Genomic DNA, 18143 nt, shown 5'->3' with positions numbered 1-18143 from the left:
ATTATTTAATAAATTTATAAATTCTTCTTTAATCGATGGAAATGGTGAAGTTGCATATTTAATTATATAATTTAATATCTTCATTGTTAATGAACAACATGGAAATGGTGCTGCATGTAACCATGATGAATATAATTTTAATGATAACCAATAATGATCATCTGGAAACATAGCTTTAAGTGATGATGAATACATTAAACTTAATTTCGAATCTTTCGTTTCTTCTTGATAATTATTTTCTAATTCATCATCTTGAAATGCTATTGGATCATAAGGTATCATAGCTATCGAGAAACATCGAATTATTTTCGATATAATTAAATGATGTATTTCATTATTATTTAATATATCAATTAACCAATCAATGATTTCTTCGACTTTATTAGAAATCGATTTAAATGAATATGAAAATAATTTTAACGTTTCATATTTCGATTCTTCTATTTCAAAGTCATATGGTGATGAACCTCCAATAATACCTTTTAATAATGATAATGCTATTGATATAGCTTTAATCATTTGTTTATGATTATTAATATTATTTTGATATATGTTCTTCATAATTGGTATAATTCTGTTAACAAGTTCTAATGCATTTGTTATCGATTCTTCATTAGGTATATGCCATTCAATACTATTTTCATCAATTATAGAAATTCCTTGTTTTTTAGGCATTCGTGGATAACATAATATATATGACCTTAAACACCATTTTAATAATGTACATGATTTCTTCTTAAATTTCTTATTATCATTTAATATTGCTTTTTCGACAAAGTCAAAAATTTTCGATTTATATATATTGTCAAATTCAAATGAAGATCGTACTAAACATGTTGTAATGACTATGTTTCTTTCTGTTAATTCTTCCATACACCATTTACCATAAGTTATAGGACATAATCCATCCATTAAATAATGTAAGTTTTCAATAGGAACTTCATCAATTCGATTTTCTAATGTTTGTGAAAGCATTTTAAATGTTGAACTATCAGTTGCCTTAATAAAACCTGATAACATTCTTTCCATTGATGATAAAGATTCATTAAAGTCATCACCAATTGCAGATATACTATAATTTATACATTGTTGAATCACTGATACTGCCCATTCACTAAGTGTTTCATCAATCGAATTCGCCCAAATAAATGTATTATATAAACGAAAGACATATAATGATTTCTCAATATTATTAGTAGAGATATCATCAACAAATGAAACAATTATAAGTTTAAATTGATCAGACATTTCATTAGATACAATAATTGCTGATATTATTGATTCGATTGTTCGAATTGCTGTTGTCTTTAAATGATGATAATCAATAAGCCTTTCCATAGCATCAAAGATTAATGGTATTGTTAATGTTGGTGATAATTGTACAAGATAATTTAAATCATCACAATTAGCATCAGTATGATATAATCCTAATATATATACAGGTAATACAGATGAGATAAACCATTGATGATCATCTTGCGTTAATGATTTTAGTTTACTTTTGCCTTTTTTATCTGTTTTAACTCGATATGCATATGATGTAATTAAACATCCCATAAAAATTGATGATAAATCAATTGTGTCATCACTAGCATTTTGTGGTACGGGTGATAATAATGGCGCAATTAATAATAATAATTTGGCTAAATGCTCACGGATAATATCTTTCGATTTTGTGGACATCAAATTCACTATGATCGTTGAAAAAGTGGTCGGAATTTCGGTTAATAAAATTTCGTCATTTTCACCAAATAATAATAAGGAATCAATGGTTAAATCATCAGGTGAATCATTAAGTGACCTTTCATCATCAGTGGGATGTGTCGGCAAATTAAGGAATTTTGCAAGCTTATGAAAAATAAATGGAACATGTGGCGACCAATCAAAATCAGGATAATCCTCTTTGCTAAGACGATGGAAAAGATGAAGAAATGCTGCATTAACAGTGTTATGATTAAAATATGAAAATCGAGAAATCATATCATCAAACCATAATGTATGCTTGCCAACATTAACAGGTAAGAAATAACATAATAAAACACATGCAGAAGAAAAAAGAGGTGACCCAGGATGTAATAAATGTGACCATTCGTTAAGAATTTCTTCTGTGGAATCTTCTTTAAAATATTTGGAACAAGCTGAAGCAAATAAAAAGAATTGTAAATTGGCAGTTGGAGCAAGCTTTGCTTTTCTTTTTGATTTCGTTAAAATAAACCTAAAAATGCAATTATAAACTTGTCGCCAATCAAAACTTACATTAAGTTTGTCACTTGAACCAACAAGAACAATAAATGTTGGTATAATAACTGCCGCTAGTGAATAATATGGTGATGTAGTGATAAAATTAAAATATATTTTTACGAATTTTTCAACTTCTTCGGTTGTTAAAGTAAAAATATCTGACGTAATGAACGAAACCATGGAATCTGCCCAAAATGCAATTCTTTCAAAATCACCTGATAAAAAAGCAGGTTCTAAATTTTCAAAAAGAACTTTTTTCCATGTTTCTTGTGATTGGCTAATGGTTTTTCTGATATCACTCGGGAGCAAGTATGATAATGTATCGTGTTTGATTTGGTTTGTAATGCTCATGATATCTGGTCAGAAAATAAATTAAACGGATACTTTATAAAGTTCAGAAATACGATACAATAATTAACACTTTTTGTAAACATTCACTTTATTTTCATCTTGGTATAATCGAAAAAGTATAATTTTAAGTTTTAATAAAATCTGGGTTTGTTTGATTTATATGCTATATTCATTGTCTGAATCATTACTTTAATTTTCATTCTTAATTCCCTTCATTATAATTTTAATTAATTTAATGATCCGGTAATCACATGATTAAATACAAATAAATATTCCTATACTGAATCTACTGAAGGATTTAACATTACGTCAAAATAAAAACTAGATTTAAACTTCACTTCAATAAGTAATCGTAAAAATATCAATGAAAATAAAACTACTGAATTATATGAATCCTTAAATTTTTGTAAAAAAAGAAAATTTATTCAATTTCTATTTTGCAAAACAGATCTGATATATGAAAGTGTGATATTTTCTAGGAAATCGTATATGCATATACTAAAAAGTTTCCCATAATCAAAACTGGAAAATTGTTCTTCAGATAATTTTCGTATTTTTCTTGTTTTATCTGCTTTCAACAACTTTTTGAAAACACGCAACAAATACCGATACATTCAATTACTTTCAAAAACTCGTAGATTTTCTGTCACAACACCTGACAGAATAAACGGTCGAAATTTAATGTCGGTAATTTAAAATTATTGGATTCACAATAATACTTAGCTCCTTATTGGGGACGCAAAAATCAACAAAACAATATTGATCAGATTTCACAACTTTTATCTAAATAACTATATTAGAATACATGAACACCCTCCCAGAAAAAATTAAATATCGTTCACCTGCCAAAACCGTCATATATTTTGATTTCAAAGCAATTTTTCAAAGCATATTGAATTTCAAAAAAATGGATGATTTCTTGGAGTTACCAACTGCTGCTTCAGTTAATGATCCAAATCCACAAAAATATAAATATAAGAACTGGTTAACAGGCGCGGAGTTGCTTACTTTTGCAAGCTTTAACTTGAAACAGCCTATTGAAATTTCAAATGTAATGAAATATGTTGATCAAGATGGAAATGTACACAACATTAAGCCATCTAAAACTCTGAAGGAACAAGGAATTCGTACAGGTATGAAAATATTTATTGCATCAAACAACGAAAAAGAAGGATCTCCACAAGAATCTGATTCCCAGCCAACATCTGATTCATTGCAAATAACAGATTCTGCTCTTCAAGAATTCCCAGATTTATTTTTACCTGAGGATAATTCACAATATTTACCAAAAATCCCGCAACTAAGTATTGCTAACTCAGCTGTAGAATATGGCGGTGTTAGTGCTTCAGATCTTGTTGACAATTTTTATCTTCAAGATTCTAGTTCAGATACTGATTCAATCATTACAATTTTAACATATAATGGATTTTCCGAAAATGCAAATCCAGAATGTTCATATCTTATGAACTATTCATATAACGACGTTTTGTTTACGGCTCTTAAATTTTTATCAATTGTTCCTGATGGGAAGTATTCACTTCTTCTTTGTTTTTCTGATACATATAAGCGCTGGCTTGAACCAGGGCATTATTTAGAAGAATATAATCCATATGACCAAATGAAGTTGCGAATTTTCCGTAGCGAAATTGCAATCAAAATATTTTCAAATCATTTTCAAAAACGCGTTTTCATTTTAAACATCGAGAAAACAGTTTCAGAATTAATCCACGATATATGTTTACATGCTAAATTACCATTTTCTGTAGGTTATTCATTATGTGTAAATGATGAAAGCAAAAAAATGTTAAATCCAAATTTACCATTACCAATGCAACTTCACCAAATCAAAGAACTCTTTTTAGTTCGTCGTTACTTTATATTTTGTAAATCTGATTTTTCAGGCATTCATTCAATGTTTATAATGTATACTGATTCTAAAAACCATTATTTAAATACAAAAATTCCATTAAATCAAAACGAAATTATAACTTTAGCTGGACTTTCACTTATTGCTGAAAAACTTACTGAAAATTTACCGGAAGATTTTACACATTTTATACCATCATATATAAATATTACAAATGATATTAATGATGGAATTAAAGAGTTTTTAAATACTAATAAAAGTTTAAGTCATATTAATGCAATGAAAAGATATGTTGGAATTGTAACAAATGTTTCTGGATTTGATGATATTGTTTATAATGATTGTAAGAAGAAAAAAGATACAAATAAATTAATACAAGTAATTCTAAAGAAAAAACAAATAATTATTAAAAAATTAAATAAGAAAGAAAAAATGAAAGAAATTTTATATACTAAAATGATTGATATAATTGGAAATAAGAACAAAGTTAAAATTAATTATCAAAATAAAGAAAATAAGATCAAAGTTTATACAATTCGTACAAATGACGCAGATGATTTATTAATTGATATTAATGAAATTAAAAGAATGCAAAACCAACTATGGATTGAAGAATCATCAGTTTCTACAACTGAAGATGAAAAATTAATTGAATTATATACATCAGAATCATTTGATAATAATGAACCAAATAAGTTTTCATATAAAGCTTCACTTACAGGTGAACAATTAATTCAAACAGCAATTAGTAATCTTGGATTAAAAGCAGACATCGAATATTGTATTTTACTTCAGCCTTCAAAAGAATCAAATGAAAGAAGAAAATGGATACAAAATGAAGAAAAACTTGAAGAACAACAAATCGATAATGGAATGATAATTTATGTAATTCCAAAACTTCAATTAATTAGAATTCATTTATCAGATTCATCAGTTAAAGGAATTATGTTTGATATAACAAAAAATGTTTTAGTTTTAGTGAAACAAACATTTCAAAAAATCCGAGTTACTGAAGTCGAAGGTTATACATTCTTTATATCAAACAATGATAAAAACATCCCAATGGATTTAAATAAATCACTTCCAGAACAAACAAATGAATTTCATGATGTATTATTTAAACGACGTTTCTTTATTTTAACACAAGCGAATTTAATGAATCAACAAATAGTTAGACAAACATATTATGATGTTAAAAATTACATATTAAATGAAGAAACTGATTTAACAAAAGAACAAATGTTTGAACTTGCAACACTTTCATTATATGGGGAAACATCTAATAAAGAAGTAGAATTTAAACAAATATTATCAAATGTTAAATATGATCAAATATTTCCAAAGAACCAACAAATAACTCCTACTTTGCAAACACAATTTAATGAATATGCATTAAAATATCCGAAAATTGATGAAGAATCAGCATTACGTAAATATATGAGAATCGCAAGGAAACTTCCAAGATTTGGAGCAGAAACATTTGATATTATTTATAAAGAAATAGTTCAATCTAAGTTCAAAAGGAAGTCACAATTTATAGAAGGAAAGTTTTTAATTTGTCCATTTGGTGTTGTACTTATAGAAAATCCAAATAAAGAAATATTTAATACAGGATATAGTAATATAATTAGTTATTCATATAATTCCGAAAAAATCATTTTGTCAATTCGAAATGATAAGAAAAATTCCACATATCAAATTAGATCAAAAGAATTACAAATATTAATTCAATTTTTAATCGATAATATTACATTACTTAAAAAATTAATTGTTGAACATCAAAGATTAGAAAATCAAAAAAGAGAAGCAATAATTCAACGATTAAATGGTACATGGGTTGATGATACAGGTAAAAGACGTGATCCGATGATAGATGTTAAATTAAGTACAGATTTAAGAGTTACTAAGAATTTAACTATTCTTTGGTTTGAAGTACATTTAACGAAACAAGAATTACTTCAACTATTATTACCTGCTATTCATTTAAGTCCAGATAAAGAATATGCTATTCTTGCACAATTTGGCGAACGATTTAAATTCTTAAAAAATGATCAAAAAATTGAATCGCTTAAATTGATTCGTCAATCAATCTTCTTTTTATTAGAAGCAAATCCAATTATTAAAATGAATAATTATTGTTTAGAATGTAAAAAATCTTTATCACTTAGATTACCAATTGAATCAGCAATTAAATATTTAGTTCCAATAATAGCAAAGAAGTTTTATATTACAAATTATTATGGTTATTCTATATTTCATGAAATAGATAATAATTGTATTCCATTTAGACATGCTAAAACACTTCCAGAACAAATTCAAACATTTAATGATTTATTATTTAAACGAAGATTCTTTATTATAACTAAAGAAGATTTCGAAAATGAAAGAGCTTTGTCTACTACATATTTTGATATTTTTCAACATCTTAAAACAGGCATTATTGAAATTCCTAAAAATGATCTTATTGAATTAATTATATGTTCATTAATTATAACAGATGAAAATATATTAAAAAATAATGAAATATCAGTTGATATACAAAATTTAGTACCAAATGGTATCAATTTAGGTTTTACAAAACTTTCTAAAATTAAAAAATTATTAAAATCAAGTAAAATTAAATCACAAGATCAAGCAATGCATAGATATATAGCTATAAGTCGTTCATTAATTACTTTTGGTTGTGAAAAATATGAAGCAACATTAATGAACAATGATCAATCAGTTCAACCTGTTAATATATTTATAGGACCAAATGAAACATTTATCCAAAGTACTAATGGTAAATTCCTTAATATTATACCTCACGATCATTTTATTAATGTTTCTACAATATATCAAAGAGTTTCAATTCGTTATATATCAGATAATCCTGAAATTAAAAAGTCATGTTATATTGATTTAGAATGTTCACAAAGTAAACTCTTTGTTGATTTCTATAAAACTTATATTTCTTTAGCAGATGAAACTTTAATTCGTACCGAAAATAAAAATATGAAAGATTTCGATAGTTCATCTAGAATTGAATTATTTGCTGAACATAGATATGATGGAAATCGAACAAAAGTTATATTATCTAAATATGATAAAGGTGATGATATAATTAAAATGATAACAAATAAATTAAATTGTAATAATGAATGTGATAATGCAATATTATTAGAATATACATCAGATTATAAGCGTTGGTTAGAACCAACAAAAATGATTGGTTTAATGCATCCATATCAAAATATGCATTTACATTTATTTGAGAAATATATTATATTTCAAGTAATTTCACCAAATTCATTCCAACGAAATATTATTTTAGATATAACAAAGAAAGTAAAAGATTTAATTGCTGAAATTGCTGATCTACTTTATGTAGATGTTTATATTGGCTATACTTTATTTGTTAAAACTGAACAAAATAAATTAATTCCACTTGATTTAGAATATAGTATTGGAGAACAAATTTATAAATTTGAAACATTAGTATTTAGACGTCGTTTTTATAATATTACAAAACTTGATTTAAATGGGCCATATATTGAGCAAATATTCCATGATTTTTATGAAAAGGTTATGAATGGAGGACTTACTCTTACTGATAAACAAGCATTTGAACATGTTCATAGTTCATTATATGCTAATAATTTATCACAATTAGAAGTTAAAAATGGAGATTTACCAAAAGATATAACATATTTATTACCTAAAGATTATGTTCCAAAAGAAAACTTTAGAACTGTTTTAACATTATTAAAATCAAGTAATTCATTATCAACTAATTTAGCAATGATTAATAATATTGTTAATGCACAATCTATCATAGATTTTGGATGTGAAAAATTTGATGCAATTTTAGTTCAACCAAAGGATTCACAAAAAAGAGAAATAATACTTTCAATTGGGCCAAGAGGTTTACGTTTTATTTCTAAAATAACAAATAAAGAACTTACGAAATTTGGTTTTTCATATATTCATAGATTTAAGTTAATGAATGATCATATATTAATACAAACGCCTCATGTTAAAGAAGGAAAAATTGTTGATTTATTAATCATTTCTAAATATTCTGGAAATATATATAATTTAATTAATTCATATTTAAATGTTATAATGCCTTTAATTAAAGAACGTGAAACATTACAAAAACAAGAAATAACTGAGAAAAAGTCTAAAGATACAATTACACTTGATATTTCTCGAATATTTAAACATCCAAACCCATGTTCACATGAGTTTAATCTTCAAAGCACAGCTTCAACAGTAATTAAAAATCTTTCACCTTTATTTGCATTCCAAATTGATAAATATTTATCTTTACTTTATCGTGATCTAAAATTGAATTTAACATGGATAAATAAGAAATCTTTAATAGAACAAATTAATCCAACTGAAGGAGGAAAATTATATTTAATTTCATATTATCCTAAAGTTAAAGTAATTAATCAAGTAAATAAAGTACGTGAAATTTCACTTAATCTTAAAGAAAAAACATTAACAAATGTTAAATCAATTTCAAAACATTTTGGTTTAATGTTTCATGAAGGTATTACTTTATATCCTTTATATGGAGAACATAAAGCACCAATGTCATTAGAAAATGATTTAATTGATCAAACTCAATTTTATCAACAATTATTATTTAAACGAAGGTTTTATATATTTCCAAATTTAATATTCGATGATTATAATTCATTAAAGTCAATTTATGAAGATTGTAAATTAATGATTTATTCTGGAATGTTTGATGTACCTGAAAATGTAGCATTAGAACTTGCAGTATATCAATTATATGCAAATGATTCTGTTTCATTTCCAAAGTCATTATTTGATGATTTAACACCACTTTTACCTAAAAATATTAAATCAACACCAGAATTAACACAAAAGTTCATGAAAAAATGTTGTTCTATAATACCAATGAATAATAAAAGAGCACAAGCACATTATATTGCAACTGTTGTTAAATTAAATGGTTATGGTCGTGAGTTACATAAATGTAAATTCACGAATTTATCACAAGAAAATTTAAGATCAGATCGAACTACTAATTTATATTTAGGACCATTTGATATTTTTATTGGTGATTCATTAACTAAAACAGAATATACCAAATTTGGTTATCAAGATATTATATCATATTATTCTGAAGCAAATAATGTCTTCTTTGAATATTATGATGAAAATAAAAATATTGTTAAAATTAGACTTGAAGTTGATTATCCTAATGAAGTAATTTCTTATGTAAAACAAATGCTTGAATATTTATCATTAATTAATTATTTAATAACACCTGAAATGATCATTGAAAGATTAATTGGATTAAATTATGATAGTACAATAATACAATTCAAAGATTATGATATAAATATATCATATGATTTCGATGATATTGATAAACTTCATTATTCAGATTTTGAAGAAATTGATTTTACTAAAGAAGATGAATGTATATATAATATCCCTTCAATTGATGATGAAGAAATTCTTAAATCTAAAGCACCAGTACAAATTTATGGTTCGACATTAAATACTATTAATGATGATTATTTATGGCGTAATTCTAAAGAAGGACTTTTATATACAAGAGCTAATAGATTTCTTGATATCTTCGAAGTTAATTTATTATATTTAAGAGATAATTTCGATGCAATTAAATTCGATGAATTTATTTATAAAAGTAATTTCTCACAAAAATTACTTGATCGAATTGAAGAAATGAATTTAACAGATGAAGAAAAAGTTAAAATTATAAAAACAAAAGAATTAGTACAAAAAATTATTCAAAAATCAAAGACATTAAATAGTGATAATGAAACTGATATGTTTTTATACAAAGATATGTTTTCTGATATGTTTAATCCACCAATTAAACAAGTTGAACCAATTCGACAATTATTAGGTAAAGATAAAGAATTCCTTCAAAGAAATCAAACTAAAATTATTGCAACACAATATTATGTTGAAACGATTGTTAAAAGTTTAATTGATATCTCTGAAGGACTTGAAGCATTAGGTTGTAGTTTAATAAATATTGACTTCCAATCTAAAAAAGATCCAACAAAATCAATTGAAGCACTTTTAGATACATCCGAAATATTGACAACTTATGCATTATTGTTTTCTCAATCAGGTAATCCTAAGTTATTACCACAAATGTTAAAAGGACTTTATAGAACATTATCATTAACGAAACATATTAATGATGAATATAACGATAATAATTATAATGAAATTTATATACCACTTGTTGATTATATTAAATATACAATTGATTTAATTCTTAAAGCAATTGATTATGAAATGAAACATTTATTATATCGTGGTGATAAAAATGCATTTATTGCTTCTGTTACTTCATTAGGTGAATTACAAAGTATTTTTGAAAAATTAACAACAAATGAAAAAATTAAACAAATTTGTGAAGATATTAATAATGTTAAAAATTTGTTATCTGAAAGATATTCAATAATTACAAGAGATACTTCAACAAGTGAACTTTATACACGCACAATGTTTGAAATACAAAAAGTTGAATTATTAATAAATGAATCAATTGAATCACATGATATAAATGAAATTGATGATGAAAATTACGCAAAAATTAAAAACATAATAAATTATTTGAATTTATCTATTTCCGCAATTTCTGCTTTAAATATTATACCAGATAAAGCAAATAAAGTAAATGAAGATATAAATGATTTGGTTAAATTAATTGATCAACAAAAACTTAATGAAAATGATTCAATAAAAGAACTTCGAAATATTTCTAATGAAATTAATAAATCAAGTAATGATTTTAATAAATATCCAATAAATTATGAAAATGTTCGATCTCATCAACACTTATACTTAAAGCTTTTCGGATTATTACCAAAACTTACAAATGATAAAACATTTACTAAAATTAATGAAATCCAAAAAGAATTAAATTCAATTTTACGCGAAAAACATCCAAAAGAAGATATTCATTTATATCCACATATTGGTGCATTTATTCAAGCACAAATCGATACTGGAATATTTGCAAATGCAAGCAACTTTGTTAATTCATATGAAAAACAAAAATCACTTGAAGAAGCGAATAATATTTCAACAAATTCATATATCAAAATGGTTTCAATTCGTGAAAAATTATTTGAAAATCCATTTGATATCGAAGCAATTAAAAATGCATTAGAAACATTACATAAAGTTAAAGAAGCAATTTGTATATCAAAAGATTATTTAAATAATATTGTATCAATTCCATTATTTGTTCAATATGAAAATCACATTAATGCACTTACAAAAAGTTCAGAAATTGCAATTATCGAATTACAAAAATTACTTTTGGATAATCCTATCGATAAATTTATTTATTATATTAACGAAATGATGAATAAACTAAAGAATTTAAGAGAAAATGAAAATGCTTTCGAAAAAGAAATTAACGAATATGAAAAACAAAAACAATTAACAATCGCAAAAAACGCAGATTCAGTTGATCAAATTATTCCATTTGTACAATGCGTTTATGATATGGATAACGATTTGATGAATTTAGATGACATTAAACAAGTGAAAACTAAAAAAGAATTTGTCGATTTCTTTGATGAAATGCAAAACTATCTTAGAGAACTGTTACAGAAGAAAGATAAAAGTAATGATGAAGATGTCGAAGTCATTTCAAGAGATATATCACTCGATCTCTCTGATGACGAAGAAGAGAAAATCTATTACTCGAAGTGTAATGAACTTATGTTGGCTATTAATATACTGATTTTTGGATTCTTTGTAATATTTTTGATCTCCAGATTAAGACAATAAACATTAATTCGATAATATTTTCTTAATTTAAACAATATTTAGTGAACTTGGATTTATTTCATCTAATGATATAACTTTTCAAACCTTTTTCATTATGTTTTTAAACAAAATGAGATTTAACTTTAATATAATTTTCCTCGAGATTTATTTATTCGTTTAGATTTCTGTTACTATTGGATCAGTTTCCACTGCGTCGAACTCTGTTCCCACGCACTCCATTATCTCCTCAATCAGATTTTCATTCCTCAGTGCAACAGACTTCACCAGTATCTCCTCGAGACTTTGCAAACATTTTTCATTTTGTTTAAACAACATAATAAAAGATTTAACTTTAATATTATTTTCCTCAAAAACAAAAACATTTTATCCTCAAATTTAATTTATTCGTTAAGTTTTCTAAATGTTATTACTATTGGATCAGTTTCCACTGCGTCGAACTCCGTTCCCACGCACTCCATTATCTCCTCAATCAGGTTTTCATTCCTCAGTGCAACAGACTTCACCAGTATCTCCTCGAGACTTTGCTCTCCTTCAGCGTTCTCGTTACTGTTCTCTATTCGATTACAAGTGTTCCTCAATGTGTTAATACTTGTCAGCTCTTCGATCGAATCCTTTTCCGCATCGCCATCGAATTCCTCAGCTACGAATTTGTTGTTGCCGAACTTCTTCAAGAACTTCTCTTTCAGCATTTGCACTTCGTTACTTCTTTCGGGCGCAAATCTGATCACTCGTTTCATGTCTTCTTTTGGCCAATGTGCGAATTCGACGTTTTTATTTTCGATTATTTTATTTAATAACTCTTTTAATGTTTCGTAATCACTTCCGGTGTTATCAAACGATATCGCAATGATGTTACACTCGCTTAATATCTCGTCCAATGCTTTAACTCCTTCGTTTCCAAGTCGTTGGCCAATTAAATCAATTCCTTTAAGAAGTTTTTGCTCCTTAAATTGATTTAATATAGGAATAAGTTCATCCTGCTTAAAGTAAAATTCGTCGTTTGATCGCATTACGAAACGTTCGAGTTTCAAATTGTTTAATGTGTTTTGTAATTTGTTGATTAAATATTTGTTGCTCGATGTAATGCTATCTGATAAACATAAGTCGGAAATATTAATTTGGTTCTTTAAAAAGTCAAAGAATTGGAAATAATTTTCGTCGTTAATAGAATTGGATGACCATGAGAAAGATTCAAGTCGACGAATTTTGATCAAAAGAATTTGCTCATAGAAACTGGTGAAGCTGTTGGATCGAATACGTAAGTTGTTTAGAACGAGTTTTTTGGGCTGCGCTTCACTTTGGGATATAATTGTGAAAAATGATAATAATGATTCAGTAGTAACTGAGCAGCCACTGAGGTCAATGAATGAGATCTCTTGGAAGGTCTTGATAACAGGAGCCGTAATTGGGGTAAGAAAATTGCAATTTGTTATTGATAACTTATGAAGACCATTTGGGAAAAGTGTGATGACTGGAAGAATAGAACTGACTTCGACATCGCATGAATCGATTGAAAGTTTATGAAGTGTTTTGTTACGTAAAATATTGTCGCTTCCCATTAACTGATTTAATAATACTTGAAGTAACTCTATGCCTTTGATGTTGTCAAGAGATAACTCTTCGAGGTAAGTAAAGCATGGAGTCTCAAATAGTAAGCTAAAAAGATGTTTTAAATTAGCTTCATTAATACTACAAAAACTTATTGAGAGCTTCTTAATATGACCTTTATATTGAGAAAGACTGTGAGTAAAGATTTTGAAGTCGGAATGTAATAAATCACATTTCTTAAAAAGAAGTTCAGTTGTAAAAGTGTTGTTCTCATTGAAAAAAGTGACATTTTTAGGTAAAGAGAAAAAAGTGTCACAAATAAAGCCAAATTTTTGGATGCAGTTAGAATTAGATAGAGCATTCTGAAATATGCGAATAAATGTGGAAATGCTTGTACGAACTATGTTGAGTGTGATAGGTGAATGTTCCATGCATACAGATGTATCAAGAAAATTAATAATCGGCCAGTTAAGTACATCAGGAGTAACATAAATGTTTCCTTTGGAATTTATCGTTTTATTATAAAAATCAGATAATTGATAAATTAAATCATCTGTGATTTCATGCAAACTAAGTGATAAAAATCTATCTACTAGGGTGGACTTTGATTCGTAAGCAAAGCTTGTGTTGGCAACGACCTGTTGAAATTCAGAAGATGTTTTTAATGGAATGTCAGAAAAAAGAGTACTGCAAATTTGTGAAGCTGCCTTTACTATGTATGCTGGGTTAGGGTGAGAAAATTCAATTTTGCTTGATTCTGTTTCAAATAAAACTAAATTATTTTCTTCAACCGAAATAGAAAGAAGTTCCTTATATGAAAAGTATTTAGAACAGAGCATATCAGCAGGAAAGTTTCTTTTGACTACGAAAAAGATTCCAACGGAAGTTATTAATATAAAATGAGTTTCTTTTTCTTCACTTGTTTCTTGAGTTTGAATTTGATCAACGAATACAACCTGAACTTCAGGTATTTGAATAATTGGATGAATACTCTTAAGCTTTTCCCTTGAAGGCTGCTCTGTTTTCATAAATCGAGGAACTTTTTGTGGAAGATATTTATTTGAAAACTGCGTATAGAAAAGTGTCAAAAATCAATAACAAGCTGAAATTTTGATCAAGTAATTTCAAATAATAAATAATAAAAAATTGGTTAACATCATTTTATGAAGTATTTAATGATTTTAATTGGTCTGAAATAAGGAAAAAAAAAAAAAAAAAATTGATTGTTTACGATTGAAATGAGAGGGTATATGAAATAAAAGCACGCTAAAGAATAACTTGTATCTTAATATTTTAATCTCAGATCTTACATGAGTATAATCAAAATTGGTGTACAAATTTGCATAATTTTTAACCCGCTGTCAATTTTTTAGTAATTTTAGTAATTTTTTGAATATTCAAAAAGTTATCTGTCATGGCATTTTTTTCATTCTCTTCTCACTAACAAATGGTAATATTATGAAAGAATTTTTTTATTTTTCTTCTCTTATTCCTTCTAATCCTATTTCTGCTGAAATAACATTGTATGATTTAAATAAGTTTGTCTTTTTCTCAACATTGTTTCCTGTGACCATCACAACACCACCCATTCCAGCTCCACTTATCTTGCAAACCAAATTATTTTTCTTACATATTTGGACAATTTCATCTATCTTTGGACAACTTAGATCGAAATTTTCAAGAAGGTTTTGAGCAATTGGGAAATATTTGTAGATGAATTCATTCTTTTTTTCTGGTTTTTCCAAATAATATTGTTTCGATATGTTTCCTAAAGATTCCATCATTGGTTTGTATATCGATTGTTTATCTGAAAGAAGCGATGCAACATGTTTAACAGCTTCTGAGGTTGACCTCGGAATTTGAGTATCGATAATTAACAATGGAACTTTGTTAATTGAAAGATGTGAAAATTTCCTATTTTCCATAAAAATTGCGCCACCATAAATAACAGTAGCTGGGTCGAGGCCAGACGCATTGTGATGGAAAAAATTTTCTAAAATTTTTGTTTTTTCAAATAAAGATTCTTTAGAAACACTTTGATTTGAAACTCGATTAGAAGCAGCAGCTATCAAAGAGCAAAATGCAGCTGAACTACCCAAACCTGTTCCAGTAGGAAATTCACCATCAATTGTGATGTTTAAAGTATGATTTTTGGGAAAACCATTCTTAAAGGCATATCGAAGCATTTTTTCCCTTGCATTAGAACTTGCTGGCGTTTCGTGAAAAGGGTTAAAAGAAAACAATTCGCCTTCATCAAAAATATTGATTTCAGATCTTGTTGATTTGATTACTTCACATTTCATATTCATTCTTTTGGAAACAGCTGTTGCAATTGCTGCATAGCCATAGACAACAGCATGTTCTCCAAAAAGAATTATTTTGCCTGGTGAAGAGTATTTGAAGAGCATTAAAAGGATTCTTTAGATTACACAAAAAGTGAACAATTAGAAAATGTTTCTTTGGTTGAAGAATGTATGTCTATTCATAATTTTTAATAACTCATGCTACATTTATGATTTTTAACATATATACTTATGTACTAAATGCATATAACAATTCTTTATTTAAAATATAATATATTTATATTTAGAATTTCACATTTTCTTCGGTACTTTCTGCCAAATTAATAAAAAAGGGATTGTAACAGTATTACGGAATGCGCTTTTACTATTGGTATTTTCATGAAACAAGAAATATGTTAAATCAAAAAAACCCCTTTAAAATGACAAGAGGAATTTTTTTGCATTCGATAATTGAGTGTGGGGTTGTTTGCAATTACGAAGTTTACATTTCGCTTTTCAGATGATTTAACGATGAATGATTTTTTTCGAATATTCGAAAAAGTGTGCAAACATCCTGAAAATTGAATAATTTTGCCCATAACCATTGTCTTCCCCCATTGACCTTATGTATACAAGTTCTCTGTTTATTATATTATGCAAACATATCCTACATCAGTCGCAAGACTGCTCATTTAACTCAAGTTTGGTGAATTTGATATCTGATCGAAGGTTAGGGAATATGGCCAACATTTATTATGATACTAGACTGAACAAAAGTCATATAAATTTGTTTGAAACAATTTGGATTTAGATATTTCCAATAGTTCTTTTTCAAGTTTTTATAAGATTTCAAAAGGAAATCATACAATACATTATTTTTCTTTATTTAATATCATTATTGCATATTTGTCACCAACCAACAAAAATCCTTTTCTCAACAATATTAACAAACAAATTTCCTCTAATACCAAAATCTGTGGTATTGATTGATTATGGTTTTTTTATTGGATGCACAAGCCTTAGTCTTATTTATGTTTCTGATGAGAATGCTAATTATACTGAAAATAATGGAATTATTTACAGCAAAGATTTTTCATCAATTATTTGTTATCCAGCAGCAATTCCTAATGAAACATATACAATTTAAAATCTAGTAACAGAAGTTTATTATTATTCATTTTATAATTGTTCTTCTTTAAAAAAGATAACAATTCCGGATTCAGTTACAACAATTAAAGATTATGCATTTTTTTTCTGCTCTAATTTAGATAATGTTATAATTGGAGAAAATGTGGAAACAGTGAATTTAGCTGCTTTCCGAAAATGTATTTCATTAGAATATATATTAATTCCAAAATCGGTTTCTTCAATTTCAGCAAGGGCATTCTATGAATGTTCAAATCTTCAATTTATTGATGTGTCTTCTGAAAATATTTATTATTCTGGAAAAAATGGAATTGTTTATAACAAAGATTATACAGAAATTTCTGTATATATCCAAATGGGATTTCAAATGAAATATATGAAATACAAAATTCAGTTACAATAATTGGAAATTATGCGTTTTTCTACTGTTTCTCATTAATAAATATCATTATTTCAGATTTAGTAACATTAATCAGCTCTTATGCTTTTCAATATGTATGCTTATATATATAATTTCCACAAAATTTTGTATGCTTATAAATGCGCTCATATGTTTCAATCGAATTATATCAAAAAACTCGAGTTTTACACAGATTTTCAAAATCGAAATTATTCTTAAAATTTGATGATTTTTGAGTTTTTATGATACATTCATAAAGGAAAAAAAATTATGTATTGAATGGATATTGTTTATTCATTGATAACTACATTTTTTCACCCAGAAAACTGGCTTAAAATTGCTCGTACGTTTAGCCTTCATTCAATTTTGAGAAGGGCCGATAGATGTCAGAGTGACAGATTTTCACTTCATTTCAGACATTTTCACACCAATCAGACGTTACTATACAAAATATTGTCATTGGAAATAGTGTTTCTTCAATAGGATGTTTTAGTACTAATTCTTC

At 26.6% G+C, this 18143-nt stretch overlaps 2 protein-coding genes across 2 annotated transcripts; both read right to left on the bottom strand.

The window, feature by feature from the left end:
* Window positions 1-12642: 12642 nt before the first annotated feature.
* On the bottom strand, window positions 12643-13821 carry GO595_009815 (Leucine Rich Repeat family protein; the record flags this gene model as incomplete). The annotated part of the gene is made up of 1 exon (XM_067923542.1): window positions 12643-13821. The coding sequence occupies one exon, from the start codon at window positions 13819-13821 to the stop codon at window positions 12643-12645; it is 1179 nt and encodes a 392-aa protein (XP_067770125.1).
* Window positions 13822-15282: 1461 nt separating this feature from the next.
* On the bottom strand, window positions 15283-16218 carry GO595_009814 (mevalonate kinase; the record flags this gene model as incomplete). Its single annotated transcript, XM_067923541.1, has 1 exon — window positions 15283-16218. One exon carries the CDS (start codon window positions 16216-16218, stop codon window positions 15283-15285), a length of 936 nt encoding a protein of 311 aa, XP_067770124.1.
* Window positions 16219-18143: the final 1925 nt, after the last annotated feature.

The sequence above is a fragment of the Histomonas meleagridis genome, assembly GCF_020186115.1.
Source record: "Histomonas meleagridis strain 2922-C6/04-10x chromosome Unknown contig_95, whole genome shotgun sequence".
NCBI lineage: Eukaryota > Parabasalia > Tritrichomonadida > Dientamoebidae > Histomonas > Histomonas meleagridis.
The sequence above is the reverse complement of the archived record's forward strand: the minus strand, read 5'-3'. Positions and strand labels throughout refer to the sequence as shown.